Raw genomic sequence first — 19,335 nt, forward strand, 5'->3', positions numbered from 1 at the left:
TTCACAAATCTCTGACAAAGCCTTCATAAGCTAAAGAAACTCAATGACTGAACTTAGCAACTGGATTTCAAAAGGATCTCCCCTGCCTCCCCAATTTCATACCCTACTATTCAATGTGCCACATTTTTCAAGACTTTGGTTTGGTCAGACACTGAACATTCTGGCAATTGTACTTTATTCTGTAAGTGTAGGAGGCCCTACTTTCATGAGAACTTTTGGATCCTTCTCCCTCCAAATCAAAACTTCATGTGAGTACATAGAGTAAGCTCATCATTCTGCCCACTGCCCTTTACCATCAGCAACTCTGGGCTTCCCATGATGGTGTGCATAGAAAGATAGCACAACCCAGTTACAAAGGATCTAGCAGCTTCTATTTGAGCAATTATACAGTTGGCTTGCAACATTTTTTTAAATATTGTGAATTGTAAGAATTGTGATTCTTGTGTGACTTGTGTCTTTAGGAAAGAACAAGGGGTGCTGATATAGAAGGTCACTGGAAAAGGATTACAGCATAAAAACCAGAAGGGGTGACGGTGGCTCTGTACAATAGCTATTGCTGAATGTTGCATTATTTGAATGGAAAACAGCTGTACAGATAGCTATAAGACCTGAGAGCTACATGTAACCCCCACATTTAGAGTCAGTGTACTTAGGAGTTCCCTTGACAAAGGGGAAGGCCATTTTCTTCAGTTGTGAGCTGCTCAGAAACACCTGCCTGCCCGCTCGGGGTAGCGGGGAGGAGAGGGTCCTGGACTAATGACCTGATCAGCAAGGAAATCCCTATGTTCAGACCTTTTAAAAAAGTGCATTTTCAGTGGTGAAAGGGGGGATATTTTCATTCAATTCCATAGGAGGCAAGTTAAAATTGTATATTGCAAGAACTCTTTTTCTGTCCTGAATCAAACAACCCATCTGAGACAAGTCTAGTATTTAGACCAGGGATGTCAAACTTCAGGCCCACAGGGCAAATCTGGGTGCCTGGGATCCCAATCCAGCTCTCTGGGGTTCCCCACTTCCCCTGGCCAACCCCTATTTCCCTGACTGATGCTTTCCCAGCTTTTGCTTGTTTGTCCCCCCATTCTACAACAGTTGACATGCCTCTCCTAAGCTTTAGTAGCAGACATAGGGATGGAGAACATCTGAAGAGTCCCTCTACCTTCCTTAGCATTATAAAAACCAAGTATTCCTTGTTTAGTGTTCTTTTTTTCTCAGTAAGGAGATACAATACCAAAAATAGACATATCCAGACACAGTTTTTAAAATGATAACAGGACTGAAAGACAAATCACAATTTCTAAAACAACTTTTTTATTTAAATATTAAATAAAACACAGCTAATCATTTTGGTGTACATCTCTTATTTTAACATAAGAAATAAAATGATCTTCCGTCATGATAAAAAATAAAAACTATACATCTTAATTAAACCAATCACATAGTGTCTTTAAATAATCTATTGCACTGCAGTCTGCAAAACAGTACTGTTGAGAATACTACGGGGGGGGGGGGGAGGGAAAAGGAGACACAAACCCTGAAATGTTGAAAATGACCTTTTCTACTTCAGAATAGTTTCAAAGCATTTTCTACAGCAATTGTGTGTGTGTGTGGGGGGGACTCTAGAAGTAAAGTGCTTGTCATTGCTTAGAACAAAAGTATTGTTTTTGTGGACTCTTGACCTATGGCTAAAAAAAGGAGACAGAAAGGGGAGGAATACAGTTCTTAAAAGAAGGTGTGCTACTATTTTATGAAAATGAAGGCAACATTGCTGCTTTGTGATGATCCTGCTTTGCTTGTTTTAATCGCTCTCCCAAACCACATACCAAACCACTTTTTAAGTCAGAATGAGACTGGTATTGTTTTTCCTCTCTCTCTGCTGAAAGGCACCAGTCAGAGTGAAGTAATTTCCCTTCACCTTGAAGATCTTAGAACACAAAGAAGCAGCAGTAGCAAGCTGAAGACACATCAATACAGATATTGTACACAGATAAAATAAGTTGAAGAGCCACAGACAGAGCCATATAAGATTATTTCCCTATTCACCCTTGCCCTCCCACCCACCAGACAGATGCTCTTTGGCTTATTGGTTTAAAAAAATAGGGTGTTTTTTTTTACACATATATAACACTGCAGGTTGCATGAAGCAGTAGTAACTTGAAGGCACCCCTGTGTTACATTTAGAGAAATGGGTCCTTAAATTGTTAGACAGAATGAAGCTGTTTTCAGGCATCTGAACGATAATTTGGGGCCAAGTTGGCTCACTACTAGCTTACCTGCAACCAACATTTGACCAACCTCCCCCGTCCTCTCCATCAGCTAATTATGAGTTCAAAGAAGAACACACTGTGATTTCCCCTCTACCTGCAATACCCATATCCAGCTTCCATCGGTACCAACAAAAGCCGTTCTCTGGTCAGAGGGAGCAAATGCCAGGAAACTCCAAAAAAAGCTTATTTCAAAACCTAACTAGTAGTGTATACTGTATTCCAATTCCTATATGCACAAACACAGCATACTAAACCCACACATAAAAATGCCTAAAATAAAAAATAACCCTCTCATCTATTGGTATGCAAAACAACAAAACCCCGAAGTTGTGCTGTTTGTCTCACTTTGACTAGTTTGTTCAACAATAATTAAAGATCATTTCTGAAGTGTATCACTTTGTGCTATCCCTATTCCTTTCAACTGTCAGTATAATTGTCATTACTTTTCAATATTGCACGTTTCCCAATGAGTCGGTTCAATTTGGACCCTGAAAGCAAAATGCATTTAAAAAATAATAATGTAAAAACCTCATTAGCAGCGGCAATAACCACGTACATCACTGAGAAATTCCCCATAGGCAACCTCAAAGTAATGCTAGGGCTTTTTGCAGGGGGTGGGGGGAAGGAGGTAAAAGCAAAAATGTTTTCAAAACTTCCTACACCAATGTCTCTTGCAATTCTGCTCCCATCACTTCTGCAGCATTATATGAGCAACTCCATGCTGACACATAAAATTTTCCTATCATTTCTTTACCAAAAAGGGGGGGGGGGGGAAGCAATTTGTGGCCGGGAACAAAATCCCCAGAGGGTAAATTAATTGCTTCTAATGCTTCTATTCTTAGCTGCTACAACTGAGATGCTAAGCAAAAAGTTCACAGTTTTCTCTTAAGGTATAAATGCTTGAGTAAGGGAGAACATTAAGAGAGGTATTGGTTCCTTTAGCATGAATTTCAAAAATGAATGGCCATGTTCTCGTCATTATTCTTCTATCAATGCACAATGTAACACAAAATGTGTGTATGGTTTTGTTTTTAAAGAAAGAGGTAAGTCTCAACTTCACACATCCCTAAACAAATATTCTGAGTTATAAACAGGGTGACTCTGGTCCCTTCTTTGAAAAAGCCTTTCCCTGCTCCACCACAAACCACTGACAGCTGTCAAAGTCTTGCATAACAGCAGAGCTGTATTGGCCTGACTTTATTAAAGTACCGGAAAAGTGTTCTCCTTGACCCCTACCCCGATTCCCTGTCATTATTTTCTTCCAAAAACAAAGGCTTTTCCTTTCTGCTTCTGGTCATATTTGTTCAGTGCAAGAATAGTTGAAGCCAAAAGTATTGCTTTTTTTTCTTCAGTTTTATAAAGTTAGGAGCTTTACTAAGCCAAATGGCCTCTTCACATATTTCAAACATGTTATTGCTTCTGAGAGTTATTCACCATTGCAAAATAAGGTAAAGTAAGATCACCCATCTGCAGATCTTAGTGACAGCAGCGCTCTCTCCCAAAAGAGATGTGTGAATCAAGGGAAAAGTGGGGAAGAGTTCTCATTTGACTAGGACGAATTTCCCCATCTGGGTGGAAGTAAGATCCTCCATTTCACAGTCCCCATGCTGCAAAGTGACGGCATCGTAGCTTGGAGATTGAACAGCAAAGCCATTTGGATTAGAAAACATGGAGGCTATCGGAGACACATTGCTGCTGATGCGGAGGTGGGCATCGAGAAGGTGAGCAGCTGAAGTTACCGGAGAGACCCCGACGCCGAAAAGGTGGGGCTGAAGAAATTGGGTGTTACAAAAGGCCAGTTCTAATGAGTTCTCACTTTGAAGTTCAGACAGGAGGAGGGAATTGGATGCTTTGCTGCCTGTATTGTCAGACAAGGGGATGGTGTGGGACTGAGACACCTGAGAAGGCTGATGACAAGCTGGCTGGTGATGCTGTAACTGGAGCATTCTGAATAGAAGAAAGGGGAGAGTGAGAAAAAGTTATCCATTTTTAGTAAGTTCCTTAATGGTTGTTCTCACATAGTACGTCCCCTCTGATGGTATTGTGTCTCTCTTGTGGGCTGCAACTTTTCTGAAATTAAGATGACCCTAACCTTGCAAAGACATGCCAAATGTCTGCATGTGGAGGGACTGGGATCATGCCAGCCCAAACCCATCTTCTATAGTGTGCTTGCCTTCCTGTAACTGGAGTTCTTCAAATTAATGCTTGCACCGAAGACAATGTTCATAAAATCAAGCATGCATACGTCCTATCCATGCAATCTGTACATCACGAAATCTAAGTGTACAGATCTAGGTGGATTGAGCCTATGCACGTTAGGCTCTACACATGCATACAGCTTGGACATCTGCACAGGGCTCTTATCTCAATGGAATAAATAAGCAATGTGAAAACAATCCTTCCTTGCCTGCAAATACTAAGATTAAGTCTTAGCCGGATTCTTCTTTTTACCCAGCTAATACTAATAAAAACAGAGACATTCCTCACACAGTGACTCAACTATATTATGTTTAAACCACCTGGGTGCCCTCTTTTTCACAAACTGATGCATATGTCACCAGTTCCTCAAAGCAACAGATTGCAAACCCTGTCCCTAAACTTTGCAATGCGGAAAACAAACCGCTCATTTGATTTCAGTGTGAATGCAAGATCAGTACATGCTACGTTTGTTACCATGGCTAGTACTATATTGGGCATGTGTCAGGTGCGCTGCTCTCACCTCTGTTGCTGGAGCACCTCTTCAAGCAAGTTCCTGCTCTCTCTGCTGCCGCCGCCGCCGCCACTGTTGCTGCCACCACCACTGCTACTATTTCCCCCACTGCTGTATATGCAGGCATTCTGCTGAGAATGTTGGAAAGGGCCCATGCCATTCCGTGCCATCCGAGCAGAGGAGGACTGGCACACCTGGCGGGCAAGTCCTTTGATTTTATTCAGTCCCAGAAAACCCTTGGCTCTAGCATTCTTCCGTAGTTGCTGTCTAAATGCCTTCAAGCCTGTAGAGAACAGTTATATATCCAGTTACATTAACTGTTAACCTTTTCCTTGGACGCACATTACTTGAACCTGCAAACAGCTGCTAGAGCTCCCCCCGCCTCCCCGCCCCGGTCAATCAGCAATTCTATATAAGAGCCGCAGAACAACTTGCCACATCACACACACATTGTAAGATCTGTAAACTGGGGAAGAGGACATAACATGCCCATTTATATCTTTCCCCACTTTACAATCTTTCAAACTGCATAGCTGCAGTTTCAGGTTATTCTGTGCATGGAGATATCTAACATGGTGTGTACTAGGCTTACGATGAAGGCAAGTGCCTTGAATATCAATCACAGAATTACGTAATTAATACTTGATAGATCTGTGTATACAGGGACATGGAATGGTACTGCTTACTTAGCAAGGAATGCTTTACCTTGAGTTAATGAGGTATCAGATGCTCTCCTTCCTTCTTGGAAGCTGACAGGCAACAGAGAGGCACCACCCATGCAGCCCTGGGCCTGCAACACTGGTGTCTCTGAATGGGAAGTCAGAAACGATGATGCAACTCTGGCTGTGGCTGGGTGACCAAGCATCATCTGTTCTTCCAAACAGTTGCTCAGAGCCACACAGCCATCATTTGCTGACGAAGTGAGGCAGCTGTCAGAACTGGTTCCTTCTGTAGGGCTTGTGGAAGAGGAAATGACTATACCTATAAAAGGAGCAGATGGGGAAGAAGAGAACATTTGCGAAATTAATACAGGAAGTAATTTTTTTTTTAAAAAACGGGCATAGGACTAGCTTCTCCATCTATAGAAAATCTGCCAGTAACAAAACCCCCAGACGCTACAGCCAATATCAAAGAATATGAAACTCACAGGGTTCAATGCAACCCCCAATTACAACAGCAACATAATTTAAAAGCTGTAAGAGTAGTGCTTATTGTGGGATAATATTATTGGCAAAGCAAGTAATAAATGCAATGAGGGATCCCTGTGCCAGCAAATTCAATAGCAATCATTTTATTTTGCTGGGTTTAGGGCTTACATGACCTGTTCAGGTTAAAGGGAAGTGGTAAGGGAATGGTGCTGACACCTCAGTGCCATCACGCTTTTTATCCGTTTGTTTAAATGCCAGCACAAATTAGAAACACATGCTCCTTTTGGGGTTTTTATTCTTATTATTAATTAGCATTAGCCAGAATCCAGTGTCAGAAACAAAATATCCTGCTCCCAAGTAATGTAGTGGGATTGGGGGGGGGGGAGTAGCCTTGGAGCCAGGGATACAGCCTGTTAATTGGACTTTCAAACACACGTGCAATGCTCTGAGGAGGTATGTGCTAAAGAGTGGGAACACAGTTTCCAAAGAGTTTCCAAGGTGTCGGGGAACAATGCACATAGGAGGGAAGGGAAATGGTTAACCAGCCTTGCACTTTGTTTTAGAGCAGGAGTGGGCAACTTCTAGCCTTCCAGATGTTGTTGGACTGCAACTCCCACCAGCCCTCACCACTGGCTATGCTGGCTACATCTGGAGGGCCACAAGCTGCCCACCCCTGCTGTAGAGGGTTGCATAGGGTGCTTTACACTTTAGTCACTAAACATTAGCAGCATGGCAGGGAACCAAAACGGGAAAAATAAGCATTTTTCCATGTAACAAGATGGCACGTATATGGAAAGAGACCACTCTTTGGCTGGTCACAGGAATTATCCAGAGGCGCTCACATCACCACCATAATATATAGCTCATATATTATGAGAGTGTGTGCTAAGCAAGAGGCGGCCGGGGGTGTGTGTCATATTTTGACAAAATATTGCCATTTAGGACACAATCCTATACATCTTTAGATGGAAAAAAAGAGCATGACACCTGGCTGGCTGGGGAATGCTGGGAACTGTAGGACTTTTTTCCATTTGAACATGAATAGGAGTGTGCCCTTAAGTGCTTATAAAATGCGATTTCCCCTCAAAAGATGAAATAGCTGGGGCAAATGTTGTTTGGCTCTTCAACGGCAATTTTATGTTTATTGTGCATTGAAAGGAAAGGCCCATGACAGCTAACTAGCTGTTTGGCCTCAAAGCCAAGTGTTTAAAGAGTTCATTGTGACTAAATGCACAAAAAAGGTGGGGACAGAGGGGCCTCTGATCCTAACTCAAAACAGCAGCATCTATCAGCAGGTTCCTTAAAGCACAAAGAGGAAACGCTCTTCTACCCTCAAGCCATATCCTGCAGCCTGTCCTGGCAGCACTTACATGGTGGGGAGCTCTGATAAAAATGTGTTGTAACTTCAGCCAGCGTGTGCCGTCGACTTGTGTTGAGAGGGAGGCGAATTGGGCTGAAGGCTTTAATTTCCTCCTCCAGTTCCTTGTCCTGCCTCACTTCTTCACTGATGGTGGTTTCCAGGAGGCTGTTTGGAGAGATTGAGCGATTCCTAAAAAAACTGTTGAAGTTCGGATCCACAGGAAAGAACATAGGCTGAAAGGTCAAAAGATACAGGAAGTGATAGAGTGCCTTTGTCTGCTTCCTCCCTTCCCACATCCTTCACACAACAGCCCCTCATTATCAGACCTGCTTGAGTAGTCTGTCTCTTGTGCCTCTGAGATACCTTCCCAAGGAGGTTTATGCAATTATGTATGAATTTACATTGGAATGCAACATAAATAAGGGATGGATATTTAAATGTACTCTGTGCTTCTGGGGGCCCCTAAATTAATGCCCTTCACCCCCTGCTGCCTTCTCCAACAAAATCAGGATGCTAGAAGCACCAACCTGTAACTGGTTGCTTATGTCACAATCCATTTCTGCCTGCAAGGGCGACTGAATGAGATTCTGCGGTTGGTGGTAGAGCAGAGATGATCTCAAGGTCTCATTGGTGAGACTGTCTTGAGGCAACTGAAGGCAGAAAGGGATTCAAAGAAAAGTCATTACCAACTGCTCTTACGACTGGAACAGATATGCTAGTTAAACATGCTAAACAGTATAGACCAATATGCAAAGGCTAATTTATTAGCCCTTAAGTACACATACATAGTGGCTGGGTTCACACAATACAACAAGCCAGAGTATGGGTTGAGAGTGGGTTGAGTATGGGTTGTTGTTGAATTGTGGGTTGTTGTGTGAACCCAGCACCGCTAACAAACCATGGTTTGTTAACCACAAGCAACCCCAAAAGAGAACTCATGGTTTGTTGTTGGGTTATGAACTGTGGGTTGTTTATGGTTAATAATGTGGGTTGTTCATGGTTTGTTAGTGTGGCTGGGTTCAGACAACACAACGACCCACGGTTCAACAACAACCCATACTCAATCTGTACTCTGGCTTGTTGTGTTGCGTGAACCAGGTCACTGAGTTCAGTTTTATATTTGAAGAAAGTAACACAGAAATTAGGATCTTACACACAATGCCAGGATGCAGTTCAGGTCTGCCAAATCAATCTGCTGATGCTGAACAGACCTAGATTTCTTAGAGCAAATAGTTTAATACTTGTCTAATTGATTCTACAACCTCCTTAAGAGGTTGCAGAACTTTGGTTTAAACCTGCAATCAACGAATATCCTGGCAATAATGAAGTCAAGCACAAGGAGCTCCCTTCCCACCCCCCACCCCCTTCCTATCCCTTGCTGAAAAATAACTTCTGCACACAGGACTCAAAGATGCATTAGGGAGATGCCTCCTTTGGTCACACAAAATATAAGCTACTGCAGTATGAGCAGACAAATACACTGCATTAAGAAAAAGCCCAAAGAATACAAATTGGTGTGACCTTATGAATGATCACACATGATCTTACCTCAATATTGCTGAAGTCTGAACTCCTTGGCCTTTGCTGACGGCTGCTTACTGGGCGATTTGACAACTGATTGCTTCGGTACTCCTTGAGGCGCTCCAGGAGAAGGTAATAAATTGCAGCAAAATGGTTGTAGCTGCTGTTTTGCAGAGACTAGAGGAGACAAGAGAGAGAAAAACAACTCTAGTATACAGGTAGGTTCAAAAAAGAACTGCCACCTCTTGACTAAAGGTTGTAACCCTATAAACATTTATTTAGAATCACGGAAGAACCCCTGAAATCAGATCTGGAAATCTTTCCAAATAATGCCTTTAGCCCCTCCCAAATAATGCATTTAAGATGGATGGGCTACAATGTATATTATAAGAAGCAAGGGAAGTTGTCATAAGGACAAAGATAAAAATTGGGTTGCATGAGTACTCAGGACAGCAAAAATTGGATTCTTAGAACTAGGTGTCTCCTAATCTCACAATCCACAATCTCATGCCAGCCATGGCATTTGAGAAGCATCTGCCTAGAGTTTCTAAATAACGCACACTTCTGCTGAACAACAGAAAAGCTTTATCATCAACCCCACCCGGTAACTTGAAACCTCAACGGCACAGATGTTGCCCTTTCCTAACACACTGGCTACTAAACTTGTCTAAGGAACAAAGGCTTCTCAGACCCTCCACAAGCAATCAAGGGCTCACCTCCACTGTTCTCTGCCTGTCGATGCCAAGAGTCTGCATGATCCCAAGGACCTGCTCATTGTAGTCTCCCAGATTGGAGTTGTAGTTCTGCATGGAGAATGACAAAGACTGCTGCTGCTGAAGAGTGGGGTCTGCTTGCATCCACTTGTGCTGCTTTATTTGGGCAATTGTGATTCGTTTTGCTGGGTCCACAACCAGCATCCGTCGAATAAGAGTTTCACAATCTGGTGAAGTGACACAAAACAAAAACTTGAATAAGAGACAAGACACGTTTGAAAGTGCAACTAAAAGCCTTTACTGGAGTCTCCCTATTCATAAAGAAAAGCAAGCATTAAACAACTGTTTGATAAGCTAAGGCAGATCCATGTTCACAAATACTGTATATTTGTATCACACTGCACAAAACAGTTTAGGGTGCAATCCTATCGAGATAGGCGGCCACCTCCGAACTCGGAGGTGACTGCCTATCCAATGCAGGGCAGGAGAAGCGCAGAGGGGATTGTCCCCTCCGCACTTCAGCCACCCTGCATTTGCGGCTAGAGAGCCGATTTCAGCTGTCTAGCCGTGGGAAGGCGGAGTGGGGGAAGTGGCTGCAGGACAACACATAGGATGTGTCGTACTGGCATTTCTGCCTTCCCCACCCCAGAACACCCCCAGGAATGCCCTGTTTTCACCGCTCCGCATGTCTCTTCCGAGCACAGAGCACGGGGCCATTCCGAGCTGCCTGCGAGGCAGCGCAGGAGGGGGGGAAGGTCGGTTCTCAGGCAACCGACGTCGGAGCACGGGCTCCGAGGTCGGTTCCCGGAAACTGACGTATCCTATGGCTGTCTAGCCGCTAGCAGCGATAGGATTGCTTCCTTAATCTACTTCTGATTCTGTGTGATCAAAATAGTGACAAAATGACCTGCTTCTTCAGTTCCATGGGATGATCAACAAGCAGTTGTTTGGGATACTATAGTCAACTGATAAAATTTCAGTCTTTCACAGAAAAACCTGGTTTAAAAAAAATACAGTGGACCTTTGAGAAGCCCCTTCACTTAAAAGAAAATTCTGATCATTTCTACAGTCAGCATCATCCTCTTCTACACGGGTATGCCTTTGTGTACAGGAAAGAACACCTGACCTGGGGACACTATGCATTCAGTATCAACACAGAGCTAAAGAGTTCTTCTACACACCCGAGATATTATTATGTAGTTACAAGTTATTGCCTTTCAATTGCCTGGAAAATATGGGCAGTATCCAATTGGGGTGGAAGGCCCAAACCGGATACTGCCCAATGGTACAAAATCTAAGAAACTAACAGACAACTAAAAAAAGGAAAGAGCTGTGGGCTGCCAACATAAGATTAGTAAACACACCTTGGGACATGAAGTAGGGAATTCGGAATCGTCCTTCAAGCACCCTTTGTCTTAGAGATGGCAAATTGGGCCCATCAAACGGCAGAGAGCCACAGACAAGGACATACAGCACCACACCAAGGCTCTGCCAATGGAAAAAGCACAACATGTCAGTGACTGAAATGCAGCCCTTGAAGTCTGCTAACTAGCATCACAGTGGAACACCTGCTACCCAACTAGAAAAGTAATATGGAACCGAAAGCGTACCCATATATCAAGGTGAGGACCTTCATATTCTTTTCCTTCAAAAACCTCTGGAGCTGCATATGGCGGGCTTCCACACCACGTGGAGAGGGGCTCACCAGATTTGTAGAAGTTTCCAAACCCAAAGTCTGTAAAGGAAGATGAAATAAACATCAGTTAACTGTTTTTATTTTGCTTTTTTTTTTTTTTGGAATGTATTGATAATTAAAGTAAGCAGGGGCATGATGGAGACACCACATCACTTTATGCTTCTTTGCTAAAAACGTCTATTCTGGAAAATGTCATACACCACTGCATCCATTCAGCTGCATATAAATGTAGATTTGCAAAAGCTCTGTCTACTAGGGGATCACATAATAAGCTTTTAGGGAAGGGATTTCAGGAAGCACTATTGTACTTTGTCGTAACAGCATCCACACAAGAAGTCTCACCTGCCAGCTTGATGTTCATGTTAGCATCTAATAACAGGTTCTCTGTTTTGAGGTCTCTGTGCACTATGTGATGGCTGTGGCAATATTCTACAGCTGAAAGGATCTGCCAGAACTTCTTCCGTGCTTCACTCTCACTCAGGTGCCCATGGGAAGTCAAATGATCTGCCAAACAAAACAAACAAAAAATAAATTCCTAGGATAAACCTCTCACTATCTTTGACCATAAAGTGGCATTTACCACTTCAATTTTGTGATTATTTACCCTAATCTTGAACATTTAAGCAATAGAATCCAAATACTCAGCTTTCTTACCTTCATAAACAATAGCACCCATAAAAGAACCCCCCATTATCTGAACCAGCTAATTAATTAATTAATATCTGACCTTTCAGCCTATTTTAAACATAGGGTTATATCCATTTTCGTCACCTCTGTTGGGCTCTTTGATCCAACAGAATCTTCCATGAGTGCAAAGAGTAGGAGAGGGAGGCAACTGTCTGCACCCCCTACACCGCCTGCCAACCCACCCACACTCTGCTTCAGTGGGTGGGAAGACACTTTGGAACACCATGGGAGGTGGCCTGGAGGGTTGCAGAAGGCAGGCGAAATTTGCAAAAATCACCATCTCGCCACTTTCCACTGATGGAAGCCTCTGCTGGATCAAAGAGCCTTCTGTCAGTGGAGGGAATACACTGTTGGATACAACCTATATACCATAACTATGATATATTCTATATCTGTCCAGAGCAGTTATCTGAAGTTAAGTATAGGCCATATAGTTCTATGCCTACAGAACCCTAGGTAAACACAGCTCCCATATCCAAAGAGGTGATTCTCCTAATGTTTAGATACATATTCATCACCCATCATTCAAGTAAGTATGGAAGTGTCTACTGCTAAGCTACTTTGATGAGAACTTACCAAACATTTCTCCGTTTTTTGCAAATTCAGTTACAATGTAAAGCATATCCTTCGTTTCCATAACCTGATGAGGTTGCAGAGGAAGAGGAGGGAAACGAAAAAGAGAGGGAGAGAGAACATATTAAAGATACAGACCTCTAATGTTTTCTATACCTTTGAGCATAAAATGCATTTACATGCAGCGTCACAACATAGCATTCATTTCTTCACCACTGCGATGAATTCACAGAGAAGAGCTATCAGCAAAGACCGTGACTGTGTTTCTGTGCCTGAACCTAATGTTTCTTTAGAGAGATACTCTTTAAATGATATTAATTTCTTCTGTTAATGTATTTTAACTATAGAGGTGTAGCACTTTAGGACACATATTTAGGGACAGATTAACAGGACGCATGATTTCACTGTTAAAAATCAGATGAACAATGAATTATGAACCTACAGAAAAAAGCAAACAAGAGCTATCCAAACACCCCATTCACACTTGGCAATGTATGGATTTATTCACTCAGGAAAATACTAGACATGCCTGTCTATCCACAACAGCTTCCTGTTTGTGCAAAGGTATTTCTCAATATCCATCAACACCAAAGTGTGAATGGCCATTACATTATCAACTTTCTTCCAAAAGGCTTTGCCATTTGTAAAGTATTTTTAAAATGGCTTAAGAATAGTGTAAAGTTGCTAAAAAAAAAAAAAAATATCACGTATTTGTCACTGATAGTTCCTATCCTGCTTTTTCAGCAGGAAATCATAAATATAAAGACATCCACCAAAAACAGCTCTCTCACAGAGGAACTGTACTTTTTGGCCCTGTAGGTGCTGGCTTACAAAAAAAGATGAAGAATCAGAGCAACCTCACTGTTCTTTCAGAAACTGTAACTTCTAACATTCCGTAAGGAAGTCTGGATATCAAAGGCAGAGAAAGGAGCTCTCATCCCCCATATAAACATAAAGTGAAAAGCATACATTTTAAAAATATTTATGAAGTGATAGGAAGGAATAAGGCATTTTAAATGTTCTGGGAAAGATGCCAGATAGATTTAAATTAGACCCTGCTGTTGTAACTAAGTCAACATCATTCCCTCCTCCCGCAAACTGGCATTTCACCTAATTCCTACTGTTCGGACTTCATCAAAGGGGAGCATGACGCACACATCAACAAGGATATAACACGTAAATAGGAAGATCCCCAAAAAGCTTCTAAAAACACACTGCTTGTTCAGTCAAGTAGCCCAATTCAACAATTAGGGGATTTAAGCCATTTTCAAAGCCCTGAAATACTACTTTGACCTGCACTATTCTATGGAAATGAAATCAAAAGAGTCTCTATGCAACCTATACTGCCATGTCCAGTGATGACAAGTTTACATACAGGCATTGCAACAGCAAATATGAAATATAAGTACATGCTTTGTTTGTTTGTTTGTTTGAAGCGTCCACTTAAACATGTGTTTCACTGGCTCTACTTTTCATGTTTGTTAAGTTCCCCCTGCCCAAAGCAAGACCTAGCTATCTTATGATCGCAACTGATACTTTATACTGAACTTTAGATCTGCTGTTTTCTTAAGTCACAAGTGTGTCCTTTCTGCTTTCTGAGACAATTTGTCAGACACCACCTTCCTCTCAAGATGATTAAGCGGAACTTCCACCAAACACTAATTAGATTTTTCATATGTGTAGAATATACTCTGCTCATCAGATGACTGCAATCTTATTTTCTGCACTAGTTTGCCCTCTTTTGTAGGGAATGCATGCATTGAAAATGAGACAACTAGAATAAATTATATTGTGTTCATTGTAGCTTTTGAAGTTTCTAAAACCAAGATTTTAAGGAAACCTTTAAATGGCAGCCTGATCCTAACCTCATTTACTCAGACGAAGCCCAGTTTCAAATGGTAATTCAAATTGCTGACATTAGGAATGGAGGTTTGATTCTAGTTCTGAATGTTCTCCTTCAAAACTTTGTACTATAACAGTATTTTCATAGGTATAAAATACAGTGTAAAAGCACAAGGAATTGAAGTCATACATGTCTGAATAATGAACGTAACACATTTGATAATTTATACTCCCCAACTATTTGTAATTATCTTTGAATGGATTTTGATCTAAAATAACAACATTAAGTATTGAATTCTTTGTTTCTGCATTTTAAAGAACTGCAACACTCTTTCCTCTCCTGATGGGAGAATGTGCATTTTAAGATCATTAGCCACTAAAGCCATAAGGATACATCTAACAGGCAGGTAGTGGTCAGAAGTGATCTCTTACCTGATACAACTTGATAATGTGAGGGTGATTCAAAAGCTTCATTATCTGAACTTCTCTATATATTTTCTCCAAATTGCTTGGATCTAGCCGTGTTTTGTCTATAATTTTTATTGCAACCTGCAGGTTCAAGAAAATAAACCCAGAACGCTTGTAAAATATGTTCTTATACCACTGTACAATAAACTAGCGGAAATGAAAGTAAGCGTTCTGAAAAACAAAGTACATTTCAGCCTTCCATCCTTCTGAGGTCAGTAAAATGAGTACCCAGCTTGCTGGGGGAAAGGTAGTCACGACTGGGGAAGGCACTGGCAAACCACCCCGCTATAGCCTGCCATGAAAACGCCAGTGAAAGCGGCGTCCCTCTAGGAGTCAGTAATGACTCGGTGCTTGCACAGGAGGAACCTTTCCTTTTCCTTCCGTAAGAAGAAACATAAACTATGCCAAATTTCAGTTAGAGGGCATAAAATAAAGACAGCATAAAATAAATGCAAAAAAAAGGGAATACAGATGCAATTTATTGAACCTTAACTTCACTGGAATCAATGGGATATGCTTACAAGTAAATGTGCGAGCGGCATAACTAGAAGTATAATTAAGCATCAGAAATCTCACTGAGTTGGTGGACTTATTCCATAGTAAACTCTGCTTAGAATTGCCATGCTTAGGAATTAGTGCCAGTCACTGAATTTCACTTAAGTGACAACCACTTCTAATATTCTGTTTTATAATCCTTTCCCTAGGCTAAAGACACCCATTCCGGGCTAATTTAGAAATTCCCAAAACTCGACAATTAAAAATTCAAGCAATATATATTAAAATAATGAGAGTTGCAGCCATTTGATCCTAACCACCTCCGTTTAAGTTATAAAAAGATGATGTTAGCTGAAGTTGAACTACACCTTTTGTTTAAAAAAAACTGATGACAACTTGGGAAGATAGTACAATAACTATGGTTTGTTTTAATTAAGTCAGTAAAAATAGTGAAATCAGTACTAGCAAAAGGCTCCTAAGTAGTTTCAAATTCATTCTGAAACCAATTCAAAGTGCACACTAAACTGCTGCTGCTACTTTAATTAAATTCTAGTCTATTACACAGTCTGCTCCGGGGAGTCCCCCTTGATGTAATTTAGTCTATTCTACATTTGTGGAAAATGACAACCCCACAAAGCACAATTTCCCAAGTCTTTACACTTGATTTCCTATACAGATCAAGGTAGTAGAACATCACACCCACCTGCGTTTTGGTTACTCTGTGTCTGGCCAGTTTTACTACGGCAAAATTGCCTTTTCCCAAGGTCCTCTCAATATCATAGAATCCAACCCGAAGAGGCCTTTGCTGGCTTTGGTTTGAGGTGGGGACAGTTGTATAATCTGACATGATCACCATGGTTTGATTTTGGTGGGAGACAAACACTATTTAAAAGTGTTTACATAAGCATTCCTCTTTGAAGACTGCAATTTGCACCTGCAAGAAGAAAAATACAAGCTCCACTGAGATTTTTCTTTCTAATTTCTGCCCCCATCGAAGCGTCCCCAAATCACCTCAAACTTCAAAACTGGCCCCCGAGGGCTTTCAACTGATACACAAAATGCAATCGAATGCTCTAAAGCATGCCTAACATGAAACCTCCCCCCGCCCCCTTCTGTGCTCAGAGCCCCCGACTAATTACAAAATAAAGGCACTTTGCAATTTAGAAATGCAACGCATAAATTATTAGCGGCAAGGAGTAAGAAAGAAAAACTCCTCCAAAGATCCGCTGTATATCTGATCTCTGTGCTCTTATATATAGTAGCCCGTTAGACGAAAAATGTAGGAATGCCACGAAAGACAAACGGGACGGGATTTGGAGGGGAGCTCAGACCAACCCCGTGCGAACCCCCCTTCGGATATGCGAGTTCTGAGTGACGCCGGGAAGCCTAGCACGAACAGCCAAACCGCTCGAAAGAGTTGGGGAAAGGAAGAAGGGAAGGAGGAACCAACGGACGAACGGACGAAAATGTGCGTATATAAAATGTGCATGTATAATACACGCGGGAGTGCAGAGGGGGATTCCCTCAGTGAACCACCGTCCCGGGAGACAGAAGAGGCAAGCAGCGTTGAGGGAAGCCAGGAATGTGCGCGCCCGTCCCCAAGGAGGGAGGGAGAAGGAAGGGGAGAAGGAAGGAAGAGGGACAGGCGGAGGCGCCGCGGAATTTCTCCCTAGGAAACTTGTCCTGTCCCAGCTCCTTGCGCGGTCTCGCCCACCGCGCGACTTTCCCTCGAGCTGTACCTTGCGCGACGCTGGCTGGCTGGCTGGCGGCTGCCGCCTCCGCGCCCGCCCGCCTGCCGGCCGGCCGAGCTCTCAAGCTGCTGCCGCTGCTCCTCGCGGCTCCGCCGCTGCTGCTCTCGCCGCTGCCCGCGCGCTCTGTGCGTGTGCGCGCAGAGGGCAGAGGAACACGCGGGAAGCCCGCCCGCCCACCCCGAAAACCGAGACAGGCCCATTGACGTCACTTTGACGCCAGAGCGACGCGCGACCAAGCGCGAGGCTGAATGAGGAGGGAGAGAGAGACATCCAGCCGTTGCCAAGGGACGGGCTGCTCTGACGCGCGCCCGGATGGACCCGTCGCCCTGGAGATCAGGAAGGTGGGGTGACGTTCGCGCCGAGCGAGCGAGCGAGGGAAGGGAGGGAGGGGGGAGAAACAGACCTCCCCGCGCGGTCCACCACGTGACCGCTTGTTATCATTGCAAGGGTCGCCCCCTGCCGGGCCCGCAGAGCCCCGGATTAACCCTCCGCGCGCCGGAGCCCAGGCGGGTGTTTTTTAACCCGTTGTGCGCCGGAGGCCAAGGGTAAGACTCAGCGGAGGCGGATGGCTCCGATTTCAGCGGGCTGCTCTGGGTTTCAGTCAGACCAAGCCAGAACTCTGAAGGAGCTAGACAAGTCTGGGGCTCAGGCTCAGCACCTTGGGTAGCTCCTTTGAAGTTCTGGCCGGTTCTAATTAAAGCCCAGAACGGCTCCGCGGCCCCACCGAAATCGGAGCCGCCAGCCTCCCTGGCAGGATTTGCGCTCTCTCGCCTCTGGGCCCGGGCCGGGTTGAGCCGCCTCCACGTGCGCTACCGTATCCGAGACCTTGACTAGCCCCGTACGCCAGAGCCCAGAGCGGGCGTGGATTTGACCTCTTGGCGGATCGCGGCGCAAGACGGGCGGCGGCGTGGCACCCCATGTGCACCGAGGCAGGACTATACCATCTCCCCGCGCCAGACCTCGGGCAGGGATTAGACGTCGCCGCGCTGCAGCCCGCAGGGCTGGGCTGAATGGCCGGCGCACGTACATCCCGCCTGGTCTTGGGGACACGGGCAAATCTGAGCTTCCTTTTTTTGCCCACCACCGGCTGTGAAATTGGGGGTTGTGCTTAGAGTAGACAGGGTTCGCCACACTCGAAAAACACTCTAGAGTAGACAGTGTTCTCCGGCGAAAAATGGTTTGGATCCAAAATCGCGCCCCGACCAGCTCCGGAATCAAAGGCACAACTACGCGACATAGGCTGCGGGATGATCATATAATTAGCCCCTTTACCGCCATCGAAAAGGTCTAACCTCTGTCATTGCTTTGTTTGTTTTAATGATGTTGCCACCGATTTGGAGCCAGTGGGGGAAATGTGACCTTGATATTTTCAGAAAAGGGACTTTAAATCTGCTGAAAGGAACTCTGTCTGGTCTTAACGGACTGAACCCATAAATGGTTTTCCTTTGGTTCTGGTTTTTCCTTGTTTTAAAGATTGTCTTGCTGTGCTATCTCCCTGGCTCAAGGCTGCCTTATCTGAGAAGATATTAGGGATGGAAAACAAACCCCTTCAAACAAACCCCTTCGTTTGATGGGAATAAGCAGCCAATTGATGAGATATCCAAGGTGAAAAATGGATGCTTTCACTGAAATCAAGTGTGGCCACAGTGGTCCGTGAACAAAGGGTTTAAAAAAAAAAAAGTAAACAGTCAAAAGTGCATTGTAGGCAGTATATTTATGTTCTATGTGAACAAGTAATATATGTGCTAAACCACAATACCCGATGTGACCTTGACAATTTGTCCTGGATTCAGTTTGTCGGTCACCTTGCCCCAACTCCTGCAGTGTATGACATTTAAATTTGCCAAGCTCTTGCTCAGATGAGAAGTTTAGGCGTTTTGGCAGCATGCCAGGGATCCAAAGACCTACTAGTTTAATTTGCAGAGAGCAGAAAAGAATGCAGCAAACCTTCAAATTAGTGTGGAGAATCACCCCAGCGTAGGAGAAGCTAGGCTTTTTAACCAGCGGCAGCGACGTCCATTTGGGGTGAGATGACGCCTCCTTCAGGAGCTGTGGTTTGGAAGAGGATTGTATATACATCTGTAATTCACTCAATTACGTGGTTCAT

The 19,335-nt window shown here is 43.6% G+C and overlaps 1 protein-coding gene across 2 annotated transcripts; it reads right to left on the minus strand.

Annotated features, from left to right (window-relative positions):
• Window positions 1-1,286: 1,286 nt before the first annotated feature.
• Window positions 1,287-17,353, minus strand: SIK1 (salt inducible kinase 1). 2 transcript variants are annotated; one of them, XM_084843840.1, is made up of 14 exons: window positions 17,217-17,353; window positions 16,181-16,411; window positions 14,947-15,063; window positions 12,676-12,739; window positions 11,755-11,916; window positions 11,327-11,451; window positions 11,081-11,204; window positions 9,720-9,943; window positions 9,031-9,180; window positions 8,010-8,132; window positions 7,493-7,715; window positions 5,680-5,955; window positions 4,984-5,257; window positions 1,287-4,211 (listed from the first exon to the last, which is right to left on the minus strand). In XM_084843840.1, the coding sequence occupies exons 2-14, from the start codon at window positions 16,331-16,333 to the stop codon at window positions 3,806-3,808; spliced, it is 2,421 nt and encodes an 806-aa protein (XP_084699966.1). In that variant the 5' UTR covers window positions 16,334-16,411; window positions 17,217-17,353; the 3' UTR covers window positions 1,287-3,805. The 2 variants fall into 2 exon arrangements, with proteins under 2 accessions (XP_084699966.1, XP_084699967.1); XM_084843841.1 differs by lacking the exon at window positions 14,947-15,063.
• Window positions 17,354-19,335: the final 1,982 nt, after the last annotated feature.

The sequence above is a fragment of the Heloderma suspectum genome, chromosome 3, assembly GCF_057233095.1.
Source record: "Heloderma suspectum isolate Gila_16-S chromosome 3, 16-S_ref, whole genome shotgun sequence".
Taxonomy (NCBI): Eukaryota; Metazoa; Chordata; class Lepidosauria; order Squamata; family Helodermatidae; genus Heloderma; species Heloderma suspectum.

Bases quoted from the DNA above. Each gene is read 5' to 3' on its own strand.
- SIK1 (XM_084843840.1), bottom strand. From the start codon at position 16,333: ATGGTGATCATGTCAGATTATACAACTGTCCCCACCTCAAACCAAAGC. The intron at 15,064-16,180 runs GTGGGTGTGATG...TTGAACCTGCAG, and splicing joins ACAGAGTAACCAAAACGCAG to GTTGCAATAAAAATTATAGA. The intron at 5,258-5,679 runs GTAAAGCATTCC...TGTTCTCTACAG, and splicing joins TGATACCTCATTAACTCAAG to GCTTGAAGGCATTTAGACAG.